The 19,144-nt window shown below is 23.6% G+C and overlaps 2 protein-coding genes across 15 annotated transcripts in view; one reads left to right on the forward strand and one right to left on the reverse strand.

Moving 5' to 3' along the window:
• Window positions 1-16,481, reverse strand: part of LOC107073265 (uncharacterized) — a 183,405-nt gene extending 166,924 nt beyond the window's left edge. For 4 of the 14 annotated variants that reach the window (XR_016178948.1, XM_089179591.1, XM_089179590.1 and 1 more), the window contains exons 1-2: window positions 8,999-9,745; window positions 7,577-7,625 (exon numbers count right to left, since the gene is read on the reverse strand). Coding sequence is in view for 8 of the 14 variants with exons in the window: in XM_089179591.1 (XP_089035717.1) it covers window positions 7,577-7,625; window positions 8,999-9,020 (71 nt within the window). In the remaining 6 variants the exon portion in view is untranslated. Of the gene's footprint in view, window positions 1-7,576; window positions 7,626-8,828; window positions 9,746-12,742; window positions 13,315-16,207 lie in introns of those variants that run through there. The other 10 variants (XR_016178961.1, XR_016178962.1, XR_016178963.1 and 7 more) reach the window with 8 other exon arrangements.
• On the forward strand, window positions 13,878-16,173 carry LOC149033392 (uncharacterized). The gene is made up of 7 exons (XM_089179740.1): window positions 13,878-13,937; window positions 14,091-14,545; window positions 14,708-14,833; window positions 14,949-15,039; window positions 15,344-15,489; window positions 15,666-15,798; window positions 16,016-16,173. The coding sequence occupies exons 2-7, from the start codon at window positions 14,241-14,243 to the stop codon at window positions 16,064-16,066; spliced, it is 852 nt and encodes a 283-aa protein (XP_089035866.1). The 5' UTR covers window positions 13,878-13,937; window positions 14,091-14,240; the 3' UTR covers window positions 16,067-16,173.
• Window positions 16,482-19,144: the final 2,663 nt, after the last annotated feature.

Raw genomic sequence — 19,144 nt, forward strand, 5'->3', positions numbered from 1 at the left:
CAAGAGTTTAATAAAAAATGTCTACTTTTATACAACATTATTTTCTTATTTCTATTTGTTTTAATATGACATCATAGTTTGATTGGAAAATTCTAAGTAATCTTGTATACTATGATATTGTTTTAACGAAGTATCTTTTTTTATTACAGCTCTATACATATTTGTTGATTTTGTCCTTATAATTCCTTCTATTTTTAATGCTTTTCTTTATATTTTTGGTATATTGGATAAGAAACAATTAAAATTGCCATCTAAAGTTATTAAAGGTCCTTCTTCAGGGCTGTTATATTATTGTATGTTAACATATCAATCAATAGGAATTATTATTTTGACTATGACAATGTCCATATGCTTATCACTATATTTAGTAATTATACAACATATATGTTGTCAAGTAACAGTTTTAAAGTATGTTTTGCTATTAAAAAAAAAATTTTCTTTTATATTAAAAAATAATATCACTAATATTAATGTTAGTTTTTAATGCATTGCTATCACAGACTAAAATTACGTCGACCATTTAAAAATATTCAGAAACATGAAAGTAAGGTATGGTTTAACGAGTTTCATTGGATAGTTGAAATAACAAATCATTCGACGAGAATCTCTCAGTAAGTATAAAAATCTTTTTCTCATAATTTTAATAACAATTAGACAAAAATGAACCTTAAGTTTATTTATACATAGAAATATTTGATTTAAATATCATTTAATAATTTTAATTTTGATATTTTTCATTTTAGGTTGGTTGATTTGACCAATAGTTTCTCCAAAACGACATACCTAGTCGTAACATTTCTTATGGCATTTCTCATCATCTTTGATTTTATTTTCGTAAGTATTCATTTAAAATGAAAAAATTGTATCATATGAAAATAACTATATTTATAAGTTGAGTTAAATAATTTTCTAATTATTATATTTTGTAATTATCTTTAGGCATTTCAAATATTTAAAACCAAAAAACTTAACTTAGAAATGACCGAAAGAGGTTGTTTCATATTCAATACTATCATTGCTACATATTTGAATTTTTATATTGGACAGAGACTTATAAATCATAGTGTTGCAATTTTTGAAGAAATGTAAGAGGATTTTTAGGATTTTACAAAAAATAGTAATTTACTTATACTCCATGTTACTGTATTAAACTTAAAAGGAATGCTATGTGTGCAAACAATACTATAGAGATTTATTAAATACATGTTTAATTGTTTACGATATTAATCATTACGTATAAATTAATTTACAATTTTATTACAGATTTAGTATTCCGTTATATATGCTTTCTGTAAAAACACAAAAAATGTTGTTATTTATAATGCTATGCTCCAAGAAACCGCATCAACTTTCGATCGGAGATATATTTGTATCGTCGCACGAGTCATTTGCTAATGTAAGTTGTTACATGTGTGTAATCGATTTTTAATTAATCCGCTAAAACTTGTATTTCGATGAAAACATATATGGTTTTAAGGATAAGTATAACTTCAAATTATAAGCGAATATATGCGCGTAGCCATTACACTTCCTTGATTGTTTTTAATTTTATATTTATATCAATTTCATTTCATATTTCAGCTAATACAAAAGGCATTTTCTTTCGCTACAGTCTACTACAGTTTCTATTAACAGATAGTTGAAAATTATTTAATATTTTAATACATGTATTTAAGATTTGATTTCTTTTTAAGAGGGAACAATTGTACTCACTTATATTAGACATCAAAAGTAATGTAAAAAGAAAATCAGTAAGTAATAAATCATATGATAGTAAAAGAAAATATTTCTTTATATTTTATCGCAAAATTTCTATTATAAACTTGTATATACACTCTCACATTTCACTGAACATGTGTGCAATAAATATGACTAACACAGCGATCAATAAAACAGTCAAGATTTGACATTCTGCTTATACTGTGGTTGAACAACAACTGACTAGAGCTGCATACAACAGACTGGTTCTGCGCATGTTCTTGAAAATGATTAGAATGAGGGAAATCTCCCCTCATTTAATTGCTGAGAACTAACATGTGTTTCTCTACTTATTTTCATTATATTTTATAGTATTTTAGATTGTTTGTATTATAAACGTCAATAGGGGAGATATTCTGTAACATTTGCGTATGTAAATACTATCATTATTGTGCTATTATCATATTACTATTTTTTCCATATAATTTTTAATCAATCATATCAAAGAATTATTAAAAAGCATTACAATGAAGAAGAGTGGTGTATTTTGTTTACTTCGTTGCAAAACACGAAAGACTTCTCTCAATGCATGTCAGAGGTCTGACTTATTATGAAAATCATTTTCTTTATTCTAACAAACTTTTTCAATTTATCATGGGCTTAAGACCATATCAAAATTCGAATTTTCAATTGTTTCAATTATGTACGACAATGGTTTACATTATTCCAATATTTGTACACACGGTAAATATATATTATTTTTGGGTTTTTACATGAGTATTTGTAATATTTTTATTATTTTTATTTATTATCGTATTCATTTTTTATATATTTTTTGTTGTTGTTTATTTTATTTTTTTAAACTTAAATTTAAACGCGTAATCGTTTGCATCACATTAATTTTAACAGAAATTTTAATTTTCATTTTATTTTGGGGAAGGTTAAATATTTGTTAGATAATCGTGTAAAGTAATTAATTATTTTATTCTCTAATAATGTTTAATTATTTAAAAAATTTGATTTTAGTTATATCCACTAATTACGTCAGACGTCGAACCGCAATTGGCTGTAAGAATTCTGCAAAACATTATTGCTGGATTATCCATTACATGCATTTACGTTACTAATTGCATTAGTTTAGTAAAAGTTTGTATCATTGTTTTTCTATTTATTTTTTCTTGTTTTTTCTTTTCTTTTTTTTTGATAAAAGAATCTTACATTTTTCATATTAAACAAAAACAAAAAACAAAAAACAAAAAATAAGAAAAGCATTTAACCACGTAGTTGAAACATTTTATTCTAGTTGAAGAACATTTACTCTCATATTAAAAATGATTATGAACGATTATCTGCTGATGATGAATTAAAAATTATTCAGAAGTACACAAGACGAAGTAAAATTTATACGTACTGTATAATCGGTGTGTTCGTGGTATATTTGTGTGTGTTTGTTTTTGTTCATGCCAAAATTATAATAAAATAAATTGAAACAAAAAACAAAAAGAAGAAAAAAAAAAAGAAAACTTTATAATTAAATATATTACATATATTCTTGTATTATTTTAGCAATCATCCATTTTTATTTTCTTGCCACGATATCACCGTGTATATTTAATATTTGTTTGCATCTATTTGGAAAAGTAGACAACGTTTATATTAAATTACCCATTACTATTATCGATGTTTCAATCTCGGGCCCATTATTCTACTGTTTGTTCATTTATCAAACGATAGGATTATACATTTTAGTAATTATAGCAAGTACGAGTTATTCAGCATTTATGGTAATAATACAACACGCATTATGTCAATTTACTATTATGAGGTTTGTTTTAAAATGAACATTAATTTAAATACAGTAGGATCTAGATTAATTATAGTATCTTTTATTAATTGTTTTATGTTCGTTAATGAATATTTATATTTCAATTAAGATATACATATGTTAACATTTTTTTTTTTTCAAACAAAGATCCTAATGTATTTATACGAATAATTACAGCATGATCAAAATACAAAATTACTATTCAAATTTATTCTTTGTAGAATGAAAATTGTTCAACCATTTCGTAAGAAACGAAAATTTCTACGAAACGTTCAACTCAATTATAAGTCACAAGAGGAATACAAATGGATGGAAGATATAATAAAATATCATGCACGAGTTATTGAGTTAGTCAACAAATAATAATATTCCATTTTTATTTATTTTTTTTGTAATATTGTATTTTTTAATTAATTATTTTTTTTTTCTTTTCTTCTTAAGGTATGTCAATCTTATCAATTGTGTTTCGAAGACGCCATATCTTATTGAAGTCTCTATTGGATTGTTTTGTATTGTATTGGATTTTATTACTGTAAGTTGATTAGATTGTGATGAATTAAATGATATGAAATATTAAATAATTTATTAATTATATGTTGGTAACGATAATATTATTTTTTAAATAAATTTTGTAAACTCTGTGCTAGTGTATATATTATATCTAATGAAACATTATAATTATTATTAATAATTTATTGAGGTATAGTAAATGTATTCATACTAAAAGTTGACTTTGTTTACAATTTAATTTAACACTAGATTTACGGATTCATTATTTTTTAATAATTTACAAACATTGTTTAAATGAAGAATTTAGTAGATGGTAAGAATTAATATTTAAATATATTTCATTACTTAACTAAAAACTAACATACATTTTTAAAATATAATATTTAAGTTTTTCATATATATATGAAAAAAAAATTTCAAATGAGTCAAATTGGCTCAGTCCATAAATCTAGTGTTAATAAACTTGATGTTTGTTTTAAACAGAATAAAACTCAGATGTACAATGAATTATTGAAATATATTACAGTGCACGTTTTTTTTTTCTTTTTTTATGAACCGAACAATAATAAGAAAATAATTTTTGATTTTTCAATAATTCTTAATTCATTTTCAGATGTTTCATATGACATCAACACTGCAAAGTAAAAGTTATTTAATCGAATGTTGCATTTATATCGGTGGATCTGGATTTATGACATACGTGACTTTTCATATTGGGCAAACGCTTATTAATCATAGTACAGAAGTATTTCATGAATTGTAAGTTTCAACAAATTGTATTGTAAAGTAATAATTGTTTATTCTGCATAGATTACTTTGGTAAAAAAAAAAAAAAAGTATAAAAAAAAGATTATTGTAATGCATACTCGTATAGAAATAAAAACGAAATTTATAATATGTGTAAGTAAATATTTGATTTTATTTTGACAGATGTAACATCCCGTTCTACAATCTTTCGATAAAAACACAAAAATTATTAATTTTCATGATAACAAGATCAATTAAATCGTGTCATCTTTCGATCGGGGATTTATTTGTATCATCGCACGAAGTTCTTTCTAAGGTAAGAGTCTTTTAAATCGTCTACTATATGCAATTAATCGTATTAATCACAAAAAAAACTATATTTTCTTTTAGTTAATGCAAAAAGCATTCTCATTTGCTACGGTATATTATAATGTTCGCTAGCACGGAGTTATATTTATGCATATATTTAAAAAAAAAAAAATAAAACAATGTAAACAAAAATACATTTTTTACTTAATTTTACCATTAAAAGTAGTTTACTTACATGTAGTAATTGTTAATATTGTAGTGTCTATTTGTTAATAAAATTTAATTCAATTTTCTTTTCTTATTAGCAATACCTTTTAAGACTATAACAAATAAAAATACATTGCAATTAATTTCTTAAGCTGTTGATAAAACTTTTTCTAAAGATAAAAAGAAAGAAAAAGAAAAACTGAATTTATACAAATTACACGTAATATTCTTGTAATTTTTCTATAGCAAAAAGTGTTTCCACTAGAATAAAAACAAATACCTCACTATGGATTTACTTATTAAGTATTGCACCTGTTTAAAGCACGTGTATCATTCGACGTTCGAAACATAACTGAGGAAGGGTCACAGTCAAGGGATCTTGCTGCGCATGTCCCTTCAGAAATAAAAGTGGAAGGGAACAATATACCACAACGTTTAATTTTTCTGAACTACCATCTGTTTCTATACTTCAATAATATTGACAATGTATCACGAATTATCTGTTAATAATATTTTAATAGAAAGAAAGTGTTTTAACCCTAACGTTTTATAGAGATACAAACATAATAATACTATTTTCATATCAAATATTCTTTAAATTATGCATCAACTATAATTGAAAGCAATTAGAATGCGCAATGAAGGAGAAGCGTGAGTCTTATAATTCTTTGTTTTAATGTAGTAGAAAACAGAAAATATTTTAAGATGTCTTCGAAAGGACGAAGTTACTTCGACAAGCATTTCCTTTATTCGAATCCAATAGTTCATTTAGTTTTTTGCTTGCAATCGAATCATACTTGGAAAGATCAACTTTTACGTTTGATTATAGTATATGTTTACATAGTTCCTTTGAGTTCTTATCAGATAAGTTTATTAACTGATTATTACATTAAGAATTTTTATAATAGTCGTATTTGAATATTCTTTTATTTTTTTTTAATTATTTTTCAATTTTTTAAATCGAATTAAACTATTATACTTTTATATTCATAATTATATTAGTATTCTTTTAAAATATATTTATTTAATAAACTCATTATTCGAACAGCATTACTTATGATAAATGTCTTTTATGTAACACGAATTCGCATGATTTCGCTTGATGTCTGATTATTTTTTTCAATTTTTTAAAACAGTAAAGTTTTCTTTTTATTAAAACAATTACTTTATGAGTATGGTATTTTTTTTTTATTTCCAACGCAATTAATTTATTGTGAAAATAAAATATTTATAAATGTATTTCTTAACTTCAGTTTTATCAACTTTTCACATCAGATCTTACATTGGAAACAACTCTGGATCTATTGCAAAGTACGATTTGTTATTTCAGCGTTCTAATTGGTTACACTTTTGCATGTCTCAATTTTGTAACAGTTAGTATCGATTTTATTTATTAAACGAAATATAATTATATAAAAATGTGTATATTTATGCCGTAACAAGCATTTTGTTTTTCAGTTCCAATCAATTGTATCTCACGTGAAAAATGATTATGATAAAATTTTGGATGAGGACGAATTAAACATTTTTGAAAAATACACAAAACAAACCAAATCATATACGTATTGTTTCTTAGGTATGTTAAAGAAAAAAACCCAATGATGTTGGTTAAAAAAAAAAATAAAAAATAAAAAAGCAAGTATTTGATATATAAGATATTTTTTACATATGATTTCAGTCATCTTCCACCTTTATTTTGTTGGAATAATAACACCTTCTATATTAAATATTGTTTTGTGTTACATTGGTGCATTAGAAAAAGGCCATTTAACATTACCACTTCCCATTAATAAAGTTTTGAACCCAGGCATACTGTATTACAGTTTATTCATTTATCAAACAATAGCAATCTATATAATTATAATTTTAGGCAGTGTGTGTTTTCCATCATATTTAGCAGTTGTGCAACACGCGTGTTGTCAATTAAAAGTTTTAAGGTAAACAATATTCTTAATAATATCAATTTCTTTTACTTGACTATCATTATATAGTAAATGTTAATTTTTAAACATATTTATTGCGTGTAGATTAAAAATTGGTCAATCATTTCGAAAAAATAATAAATCTAATCAAATTGTTTGGTGCAATGACAAATTACAAAATGAATTCGATTGGATCGTTGACATAATTAAACGACATAGCAGAGTTATAAAGTTAGTAATTAAAATATATAAAACCTGATATACATTTCATAGTGTTTTTATTACTTCTAATAATTTATATATTTTCTCCTGTTTAAGATTAGTCGACATGGTTAACAATTATTTAAAAATTGGTTACCTTATTTTAATTATCCTTTTAATGATTCTCATAACTCTTGGATTTGTTTCTGTAAGTAATTTATTTAAAATTAGTTAAATATTTAGAAATTAAACAATCTTCTTATTAGTGAAGTATAATTATGTTATGTAATTATTAAAATATTGCTGAATTTATTCAACAATATTTTAATAATTGTAAATTATATTTTAAATATACTGAAACAATCTACTACGAACAAATTATTGGGCAAGATGTATTAAGAGATTTATTTATTTGTAAATGCTAAAATGAACTTTTCAAAATATACAAATATTTAGCTACAATGATTAAATTATTGCAATTTCTAAGATAACTCTTATTTATGTAATTTATTTTCAGATGTTTCAATTATCTAAGAAAATCAATAATACAAGTAAAATGGTTGAGAGATGCTGCTATATAACAAATTCTATAATTTCAGGATATTTTAATTTTTATGTAGGTCAAAAGCTTATAGATCATAATACAGCAGCAATCGATGAATTGTAAGTATTATAGAATTGTACTAAGTGCTTTTTTGTCGTTTGCTTTGCATGAACTTCAAATCAATAAAAAAGAAATACTATAAATACAATTATTCTTCTATATTTACAAAAAAAAAATAATTATAAAATAGATTGTTAAAAAAAAAATGAAATAACTAACATTTTGTTACAGATGTCAAGTTTGTTTCTATAATCTTTCCCTAAAATTTCAAAAGATATTATTATTCGTAATGGCAAGAAGCATGAAACCGTGCGAACTTTCAATCGGAGATTTTTTTGTTTCATCTCATATAACTTTTTCTGTGGTAAGCGATAACAATGTTTGCTTGTCTAATAATGTTAGTAAACTAACACTAAGAAAAAATAAATAATTTCATAATTTCTTTAAATAATAATAAAATAAGCATACAAAGCTTTTAACGAAATATAATAGTTTAATATTGGGTCACAATCTATTGTCATAATAACTAACTTAATAGTAGAATAATTTAATTATATTTTTAAATATACTCTTTGAGGTTTATTGTTTTAGTTAATGCAAAGAGCCTTTTCTTTCGCTACTGTGTACTATAGTATACATTAACTCGAACATAATTAAACATAAGGTAATGAAAATTCTATTAGTACGAGCCCTAGTTATTTTGTTGTTCTTAACAATGAGCAAAATGTACAGTATTCTTTTGTTTTAATTAAATTAGGTTAAGCAAAAATATTTATATAACAGTTCTTAATGTTTATTTAATTACCTTTTTATTATTTTGATGAACTTAGAAAAAAAAAAGAAAACGACTATAAGAGCTCACTATTCTTTGTCCCTAATGATGCTAATTACATATTATCACTTTTATACAACATATTTTATAGTTAATAATGAAACAAATTTATTTAACATCTTAAATTAATTAAACTTGCTCACTTTGAGAAAATGTATTTTTCATATACCTGATTGATATATCACTTTAAAATCGTATAACGTATGAAAAACTGTGTTTCTACTCGAACAGATTAAACTTTACTATTAGTTTACTTATTAAATATTCCACCTGTTTCACTCCACGTTCGAAACAAAACTGAGGAAGAGTTGCAGTCAACGGATCCTGCTGCGCATGTTCCTCAGAAATAAAAGTGGAAGGGAATAATATACCACAAAGTATAATTTTTCTGAACTACCATCTGTTTCTATACTTCAATAATATTGACAACGTATCACGAATTATCTGTTAATAATATTTTAATAGGAAGAAAGTGTTTTAACCCTAACGTTTTATAGAGATATGAACATAATAGTGCTATTTCCATGTACATTATTTTTTATATTATGCATTAGCAAAAAATAGGTGCTATTAGAATGCGCGATGAAGGAGAAGCGTAAATCTTGTAATTCTTTGTTTTAACGTAGTAGGAAATAGAAAATATTTTAAGATGTCTTCGATAGGACGAAGTTACTTCGAAAAGCATTTCCTTTATTCAAATCCAATAGTTCAAATGGTTTTAGGCATATCACCAAACCATATCCTAAATAATAAGTTTTTTATTTTTATTACGGTAATTGTTTTCTTATTACCACTGATTGTGAATGAGGTAAATAAATAATTTTTTCTAACAGTAAGTATTATTACAATTGATTTAATTCAATTAATTTTTCTTTATCTTTTATCATTTATTTTTTAGAATAAATATTAAATGTTTGTTCTAATTCCAAATTTTATTTTTATATTTACGTTTAATGTTTCTATATTTGTATATATTATTGCATAATATATAGTTGCTGTTTCTTTTATGAAAATGTTCTGCACTATTAACGATAATACATATTTTTAATTTATTGAAATATTTCTGTACTTGATAATATTTCCAGTTAATGTAAATATGCGAAACTTTTTAAAAGCATAAAATAAATAAAAATTAAATTCATCTATTTTTTAAAATGAAGTGAAGTAAACAAGAAAATAATTATTTCTGTGCTAAGCTCAAAACATTTTAAATTACCTACGAATAGATGACTTTTTTTATAAATACGATTATTTTAAATTATAAATAAAATTCTTATGAATACATTTTTTGCTCCAGATTAAACTACTTTTTACAATAGACCTCTCATCAGATATAACTCTTGATTTACTACAGAGTTCGTTGGCTGGTTTATGTATTCTATGTATTTACTGTATGGTGAACATTTATAATGAATTAGTTTGTATTTTTCTATTCCTACTAATCAAATATATTTTCTATTAAAGATAAAACATTAAATATTTGGTGATAAAATATCTTTTTTTTTTTTTAGGTGCATTCAGCAACTCAACATATTATGTATGATTACGAACAAATTTCTAATGAGGATGAATTTAACATTTTAGAAAAGTACATTAAACAAACTAAAACATTTACTTATTGTTTCATAGGTATGTAATGAGTAAATCAATAAAAAAAAGTAATGATTAATCAATTCTTATATATACAATGTGTTTTCTTGATTTTAGTAGTTTTTCATCTTTATTTTATTGGAACAATAGCACCAAGTATATTAAATATTGTTTTGTGTTACGTTGGTATATTAGAAAATTGCCATTTAACATTGCCACTTCCAATAAATAAAGTTTTGAATCCAGGCATGCTGTATTACAGTTTACTTATTTATCAAGCTACAGGAATTTATCTCTTTATAATACTAGGCAGTGTGTGCCTGCCATTTTATTTGGAACTCGTACAACATGCGTGCTCTCAACTAAGTATTTTAAGGTACAAAAAATATTTTCACAACGCTTTAATTGTTTTTTTAATCAAATAATTATGGCAATTTGTGTTCTCTGAATGAAGCAATACCCAGTATACTTGTTATTCACTGTCAATTCATGAAATATTATTATGATATTAAATAGCTTTTTTTAATATACTCATTGCAGATTGAAAATAAATGAGCCATTTAGAAAAAATAAAAAATCTAATCAGACCACTAAATGGAATAAAAAACTTCAGAGTGAATATGATTGGATCGTAGATATAATAAAACGTTATACCAGAGTAACAGAGTTAGCTTGGAATCATTTCTTAAATAAAAGCATTAGAAATATACAAAACCTGATTGATATAAATCTCGTAGTGTTTTTATTATTTCTAGTAACTTATTTATTTTTTCTATTTAAGATTTGTCGAGTTGATTAACACTTTTTCAAAAATTGGTTACCTTATTGTTATTACCCTCATGATGTTTGTTATTGTTTTTGGTTTTATTTTCGTAAGTAATACGTCTAAAATTTGAAACATATGTGAAAATAAAAAACTTTTTTTTATCATTTTGTTATAATAATTTTTTGCATGAATGTTTTACTGTTTAATTTATGTTTTATTATCTATCTATCTTTATTATAAAATCTTACTTTATTTTCTTTCCTTTTTATAAAATTAAAAGAAAATTTTTCTTTTTTAATTAATCTTAAATAATTATCGTTCTTGGTAAGTTTATTTTTAAAAAAATTTTTAATTATCAAAGAGAAACATATAATTTACTATACTTTTTAATATACATTTATTTACTTTCAGTTATTTCAATTTTCTGAAAAAATAAGCAATAAAAGCAAACTAATTGAAAGAATTTGCTACATTGGTAATTCTATAATTATGATATACATTAATTTGTATGTAGGTCAAAGGCTTATTGATCATAATATTGCAATTTTCGATGAATTGTAAGATTTTTAATATTTTATATATAATTTTATGTTTTCCTCATTGTTTTATTGATCTGAAATAATTTCTACGAAAACACCAAATACAATATTTACACACCCTACTTGAAGTTTTATTTAATTTATAAAGTTGTTATATCGATATAAGCATTAATGAAAAATAATCTGTTACAGCTGTCAAATACCTTTCTACAAATTATCCATAAAAACTCAAAAGTTGTTGTTATTCGTGATAGCAAGAAGTCTTAGACCATGCGAACTTTCTATTGGAAATTTATTTGCTTCATCTCATGTAACTTTTTCTATGGTAAGTGATAAAAATTTGTTGCTTGTCTAATAATGCTAATAAATTAACTATAAATTTAAAAATTTATTTCTTAATTTTTTTAAATAATTATAAAATGAAACTACAAAGCTTTTAACGAAATATAATAATTCAATATTGGGCCACAATCTATTGTCATAATAATTAACATAATTCTAGAATAATTAAATTATATTTTTAAATATACTCTTTGAGGTTTATTGTTTTAGTTATTGCAAAGAGCCTTTTCTTTCGCTACTGTGTACTATAATATGCATTAACTCGAAAATAATTGAACATAAGGTAATGAAAATTTTACTAGTAAGAGCTATAGTTATTTTGTTGTTCTTAACAATTAGCAAAATGTCTAGTAAATATATATATATATATATATATATATATATATATATATATTTTATTTAAATTAAATTAAATTTAACAACTATAAAAAAATTTTTAGTGCTTAATAAATAACCTTTTTATTATTTTGATGCACTTTAAAAAAAGGAATTCGACTATAAGAACTCACTATTCTTTGTCCCTGATGATGCTAATTACGTATATTATCACTTTTAGACAACATATTTTATAGTTAGTAATCAAAAAAATTTATTAAAAACCTTAAATTAATTTAATTTGCTCACTTTAAGAAAATGTATTTTTCATATACCAGATTGATATATCACTTTAGAATCGTATAACGTATGACAAACTGTGTTTCTACTCGAACAGATTAAACCTTACTATTAGTTTACTTATTAAATATTCCACCTGTCTCGTTCCACGTTCGGAACAAAACTGAGGAAGAGTTGCAGTCAACGGATCCTGCTGCGCATGTTCCTCAGAAATAAAAGTGGAAGGGAATAATATACCACAAAGTATAATTTTTCTGAACTACCATCTGTTTCTATACTTCAATAATATTGACAACGTATCACGAATTATCTGTTAATAATATTTTAATAGAAAGAAAGTGTTTTAACCCTAACGTTTTATAGAAATATGAACATAATAGTGCTATTTCCATGTACATTATTTTTTATATTATGCATTAGCAAAAAATAGGTGCTATTAGAATGCGCGATGAAGGTGAAGTGTGAATCTTGTAATTCTTTGTTTTAACGTAGTAGGAAACAGAAAATATTTTAAGATGTCTTCGAAAGGACGAAGTTACTTCGACAATCATTTCCTTTATTCGAATCCAATAGTTCAAATGGTTTTAGGCATATCACCAAACTGTACCTTAAATAATAATAAGTTTTTTATCTTTATTATGGTAAATGTTTTCTTATTACCACTGATTGCGACTGAGGTAAATAAATCTATTTTTTATAACAGTATGCAATATTACAATAGATTGCATTGAATTACTTTTTCTTCATTTCTTATCATTTATTTTTTAGAATAAATATTTCATTTTTGTTCTAATTCCAAATTTTTTTTATATTTACATTTAATTTTTTTTATATTTGTTTATATTATTGCATAATATATAGTTGCTGTTTCTTTTATGAAAATGTTCTGCACTATTAACGATAATATATATTTTTAATTTATTAAAATTTTTCTATACTTGATAATATTTCCAGTTACTGTAAATATGCGAAACTTTCTAAAAGCATAAAATAAATTTTAAAAATTTCTAATTTTATCAAGTTTTAAATAAAATCAAGTAAACTATAGAAACAAACTACTTCGGTGCAACTTTCACAACATTTCAAATTACATACGAATAGATTACTTTTATATAAATACGATTATTGCGAATTATAAATAAAATTCTGATAAATACATTTTTTGACTTCAGATTAATCTACTTTTCATAATAGACCTCTCATCAGATATAACTCTTGATATACTACAGAGTACGTTGGCTGTTTTATGTGTTTTATGTAGTTACTTATTTATAAACATTTATAACGAAGCAGTTCGTATTTTTCTATTTCTACTAATCAAATATATTTTCTATTAAAGATTAAACATTAAATATTTGGTGATAAAATATCTTTTTTTTTTAGGTGCATTCAGCAGCTCAACATATTAAGTATGATTACGAACAACTTTCTAAAGAGGATGAATTTAACACATCGGAAGAGTACCTTAAACAAACTAAAATATTTACTTATTGTCTTGTTGGTATGTAATGAGCAAATCAATAAAGAAAAATAATGATAAAGCATTTCTTATGTATAAAAAATGTTTTCTTGATTTTAGTAATTTTTCATCTTTATTTTATTGGAACATTAGCACCTATTGTATTAAAAATAGTTTTGTGTTACGTTGGTATATTAGAAAATTGCCATTTAACATTGCCACTTCCAATAAATAAAGTTTTGATTCCTGGCATGCTGTATTACAGTTTACTCATTTATCAAACTACAGCAATCTATATAATTATAATTTTAGGCAGTGTGTGCTTTCCATTGTACTTGTCATTCATACAACACGCGTGCTCTCAACTAAGTATTATAAGGTACAAAAATATTTATACAGCGTTTTAATTGTTTTTTTAATCAAATAATTATGGCAATTTGTGTTCTCTGAATGAAGTAACAACTAGTATACTTGTTATTCACTGTCAATTTTTGAAATATTATTATGCGATTGAATGGCTTTTTAAACATACTTATTGCAGATGGAAAATATATGAACCATTCCAAATAAATGAAAAATCTAATCATACCACTAAATGGAATAAAAATCCTGAGAATGAATTTGAGTGGATCGTAGACATAGTTAAACGTTATACCAGAGTAACCGAGTTAGTTTGGAATTATTTTTTAAATGAACGCATTAAAAATATACAAAACCTGATTGATATACATCTCGTAGCGTTTTTATTATTACCAGTAACTTACTTATGTTTTCTATTTAAGATTTGTCGAGTTGATTAACACTATTTCAAAAATTGGTTACCTTATTATAATTACTCTTATGACGTTTATAATTGTTTCTGGTTTTATTTTCGTAAGTAATACGTTTAAAATTTGGAATATATATGAATATAAAGAAATTTTTTCATCATTTTGTTACATGAATTTTTTTTCAAGAATGTTTTGCTGTTTAATTTATGTTTTATTATCTATTTATCTTCGCTATGAAATCTTTCATTATTTTCTTTCCTTTTTATAAAATTAAAAGAAAATTTTTCTATTTTAATTAATCTTAAATAATTATCGTTATTGGTAAGTTTATTTAAGAAAAATTTTTAAACATCAAAGAGAAACATATAACTGACGATACTTTTCAATATACATTTATTTAATTTCAGTTATTTCAATTTTCCGAAACAATTAGCAATAGGACTAAACTAATTGAAAGAATTTGCTTGATTTGTAATTCTATATTTACGGCATACATTAATTTTTATGTAGGACAAAGGCTTATTGATCATAGTATTGCAATTTTTGATGAATTGTAAGATTTTTAATATTTTATATATAATTTTATTTCTTCCTCATTTTTTTATTGATCTGAAATAATTTGTACGAAAACACTAAATACAATATTTGTAAACCCTACTTAAAGTTTTATTTAATTCATAAAGTTGTTATATTAATATAAACAGTAATGTGAAAAATAATCTGTTACAGCTGTCAAATACCTTTCTACAAATTATCCATAAAAACTCAAAAGTTGTTGTTATTCATGATAACAAGAAGTCTTAGACCATGCGAACTTTCTATTGGAAATTTATTTACCTCATCTCATCAAGTTTTTTCTGCAGTAAGTATAATGCAATTGTGCTAATAATTATGACAATGAATCAAATCAAAACATTTATATCATCTATTATTTTGTATTATACAATATAAAAAAAATTAATAAAAATTTGTTATTTCTTTCAATATTATAATTGCATTTATTGTCATAATTACCAACATAATCATAGAATACTCTAAGTACAATATTATTTATACTAACTACAAATATTTTATTTCAGTCGATGCAAAAAGCTTTTTCTTTTGCCACAGTGTATTACAGTGTCCGTTAACTCAAATATATTTAAAAAAAAAAAATTATAAGAAAAATTATAATTCTATCTCTATGAATAGTAAGCATTATTTCTTCCGCGAGTAGCAAAATGTAGTTACTAGTTTCAAATAAATCTACTTGTTAGATTGTTGGAGCTTACCTTGTGTATTAAACTCTCACTATTTTCTCTTTTCCTTATATTGTTTATTTTCACTTTAAAATAGTCATGTGTGTGTGTGATAATATATTCAAAATTCATTGCACGTTATATAAAAAGAGGAGTGCAAGAGTGCTTCTAAGAAGATGTAGTTCTCACATTTTCAGTATTATAAGTCATTTTATTAACATCGTAGTCGATAAACTAGATTGTACATTAGCAATAAGTTTAACTATTATTTTGTTAAAATAAGAGTAGCTTATTCCAAAGACAAGAGTCTCATACCATTGTCAGACAACAACTAAAAAGGGTTGCAATCGATAAACCCTTCTGCGCATGTCTTTCAACTTTAAAACTAAAAGGTACGACTTCATTCTTTAATTGGTTGTGAACAAACACCTGTTCTCATACTTATGTGTTACTCGTATTACAAATTATTACATCCATAATGTTTTATAGGGGGTGAGAAATATTAACGTTAGATTCTATCGATCCGATTATTACGCGATACTATTTTTGTATTATTAACTTACCAATCATTGCTACATTGTAAAATAAAGAGCAATTTTAATGCATAATAAAGAAGAACTAAGAAATTTGTTTTTTAGTTCATTTGTAACAGTGTAAATTGCTTAACAATGTCCTCGTACGGTCAAAATTACTTTGAACAACACTTTTTTTTTCAAACCGAATAGTTCAATTTATTTTAGGTTTACGACCTTATCAAACCTTGAATGAACAATTTTTATTATTTTTTACCGTTATTGTTTACGTATTTCCAATGATTGCACACCAGGTAAATATATTTTTTATTTAATTTATTATATAAGACATTATTATAATTAAATCGTACAATTTTTATATATAATGAAAAAGAACTTTTTAAAAAATTTGTTTACTTTAGTTTTATCAAATAATAGTGTCAAATATCGCATTGGGATTAGTTGTAAAAGAATTGCAACAATTGGTAACAATGCTATGTTACCTGATTATCTACAGTAGCACATACTTCAAATTCACACAAGTTTGTATTGTTTGTTTTAAACTAAATTAAATTTTGTAAATAAAAAAGCAAACATTACATAAAGAAGAAAATTTGGTTATTAAATTTTTTTTTAGATAAGACAAACTTATGATCATTATAGAATTGATCAAGAACAGTTAACTAATGAGGATGAAATTAATATTACTGAAAAATATTTGAAAGAAACAAAAAAATATGTATACTTTCTTCTTAGTAAGTAAGTTAAAATAAATTCGAAGAAATCAAAGATTCAGCACATTACAATTATATACTGTGTTTATTTGTTCTAGTTTTCTCCAATCTCTATTTTATTGTAATAGTAACACCATGTTTCTTAAATGATATCTTGTATAATATAAATTCATTTAAAAATGTCAATTTAAGTTTACCATTTCCTATCAATAATGTTTCAAATTCAGGGACACTATACTACAGTTTACTGATTTATCAGATGATAGCATGCTATGTCACTTTAAACGTAGGTACTTTGAACATTTCAATGTTTTTGAATTGGATGCAACATGCTTGTTGTCAACTGAGTATTTTAAGGTACTTTTATTTTTATAATTTGTTTACTTTCTTTATTTTTATTATATAATTAAGCATCATTTTATTTATTACAGATTCAAAATATGTAAACCATTTCAAGGACAACAAGAAACTAATCAAAAAGCTTGGTACAATGATAACATTTGTGATGAATTTAATTGGATTGTTGATATAATTAAACATTATATAAGAATTACCAAGTTAGTTTGAATGAATTTTTTATGTTATCGAACAAATAGTTTACAAATTTGATTTATAATATTTAATTTTGGGTTTTAATCAATTTGACATATTGCTTTTTTTTCTTTTAAGGTTTATTTATTTATATAATTCTTTTTCGAAAGATCTTCACTTTTTCTTGTTGTTTCTCTCAATGCTACTCATAGCGACTATATTTGTGCATGTAAGAAATTTTGTTTCTAATAAGCATTTTAATTAGAAATTTTTTTTAGAATATTGTTTGTTATTTGTGTGAGTGCATTATGTAAAAACATATTTTATGGATAGAAATTTATATAATAATTATTTGCTTTTAGATTTTTCAATTATCAGAATCATCGAACGATTTGTGGGTATTCATCGAGTGTAGTATATCTTTTGGTAGCGGTATATTTACTATATATATTATTTGTTATTTTGGACAAACGCTTATAAATCATAGTATTTCAACTTACGAAGAATTGTATGATTTTTTAAATACTATGAATTTTGTTTTTTACTAATAACTTATACGAATATACATGAAACTAAATACAATATTCAATATTTAATAATGGAAAAAAGAAAAAAGAAAGGGAAAATTATAAAATTAATTAAATGCATCAAAATATAAAAATACACGCAATAAAATTTATAATAAAAATGTTTATACGAATGGTTTTCAAAAGTTTTAGTTGGTTAAATAAATGTAAAAGAACAATAAATATTAAAATTGATCACATGAATAAAATAAAAAAAAAGAATGCGATCATAGAATTATAAAAAAAAATAAAACATAAAATTTTAACTAAAAATGTTTATTAAAAAAAGATCATCATATATTTTAATTATTTAGAAAATGTAGTTTTCAACCGAATTTTTTAAACCTAATTTTCTCAAAAGCTATCATTTACATTTTATACAAAATTTCATATTTTTTGTTTTTTTTTTCAGATGTAACATTCCGTTCTATATTCTTTCTATAAAAGTTCAAAAAATGTTAATATTTGTGATATTAAAAACTGCTAAACCATGCACGATATTAATCGGAAATATGTACGTATCGTCATATGAAATATTTACCGGAGTAAGTAGAAAATAAATTATTTATTTAATCCATTATGCTAACAACTAATTTATTATTCCTTTCTTTCTTTTTAGATAATGCA

This window comes from Polistes dominula, unplaced genomic scaffold (genome assembly GCF_049000335.1).
Source record: "Polistes dominula isolate Pdom_NZ unplaced genomic scaffold, Pdom_raw_medaka contig_27, whole genome shotgun sequence".
In the NCBI taxonomy this organism is placed as follows: domain Eukaryota; kingdom Metazoa; phylum Arthropoda; class Insecta; order Hymenoptera; family Vespidae; genus Polistes; species Polistes dominula.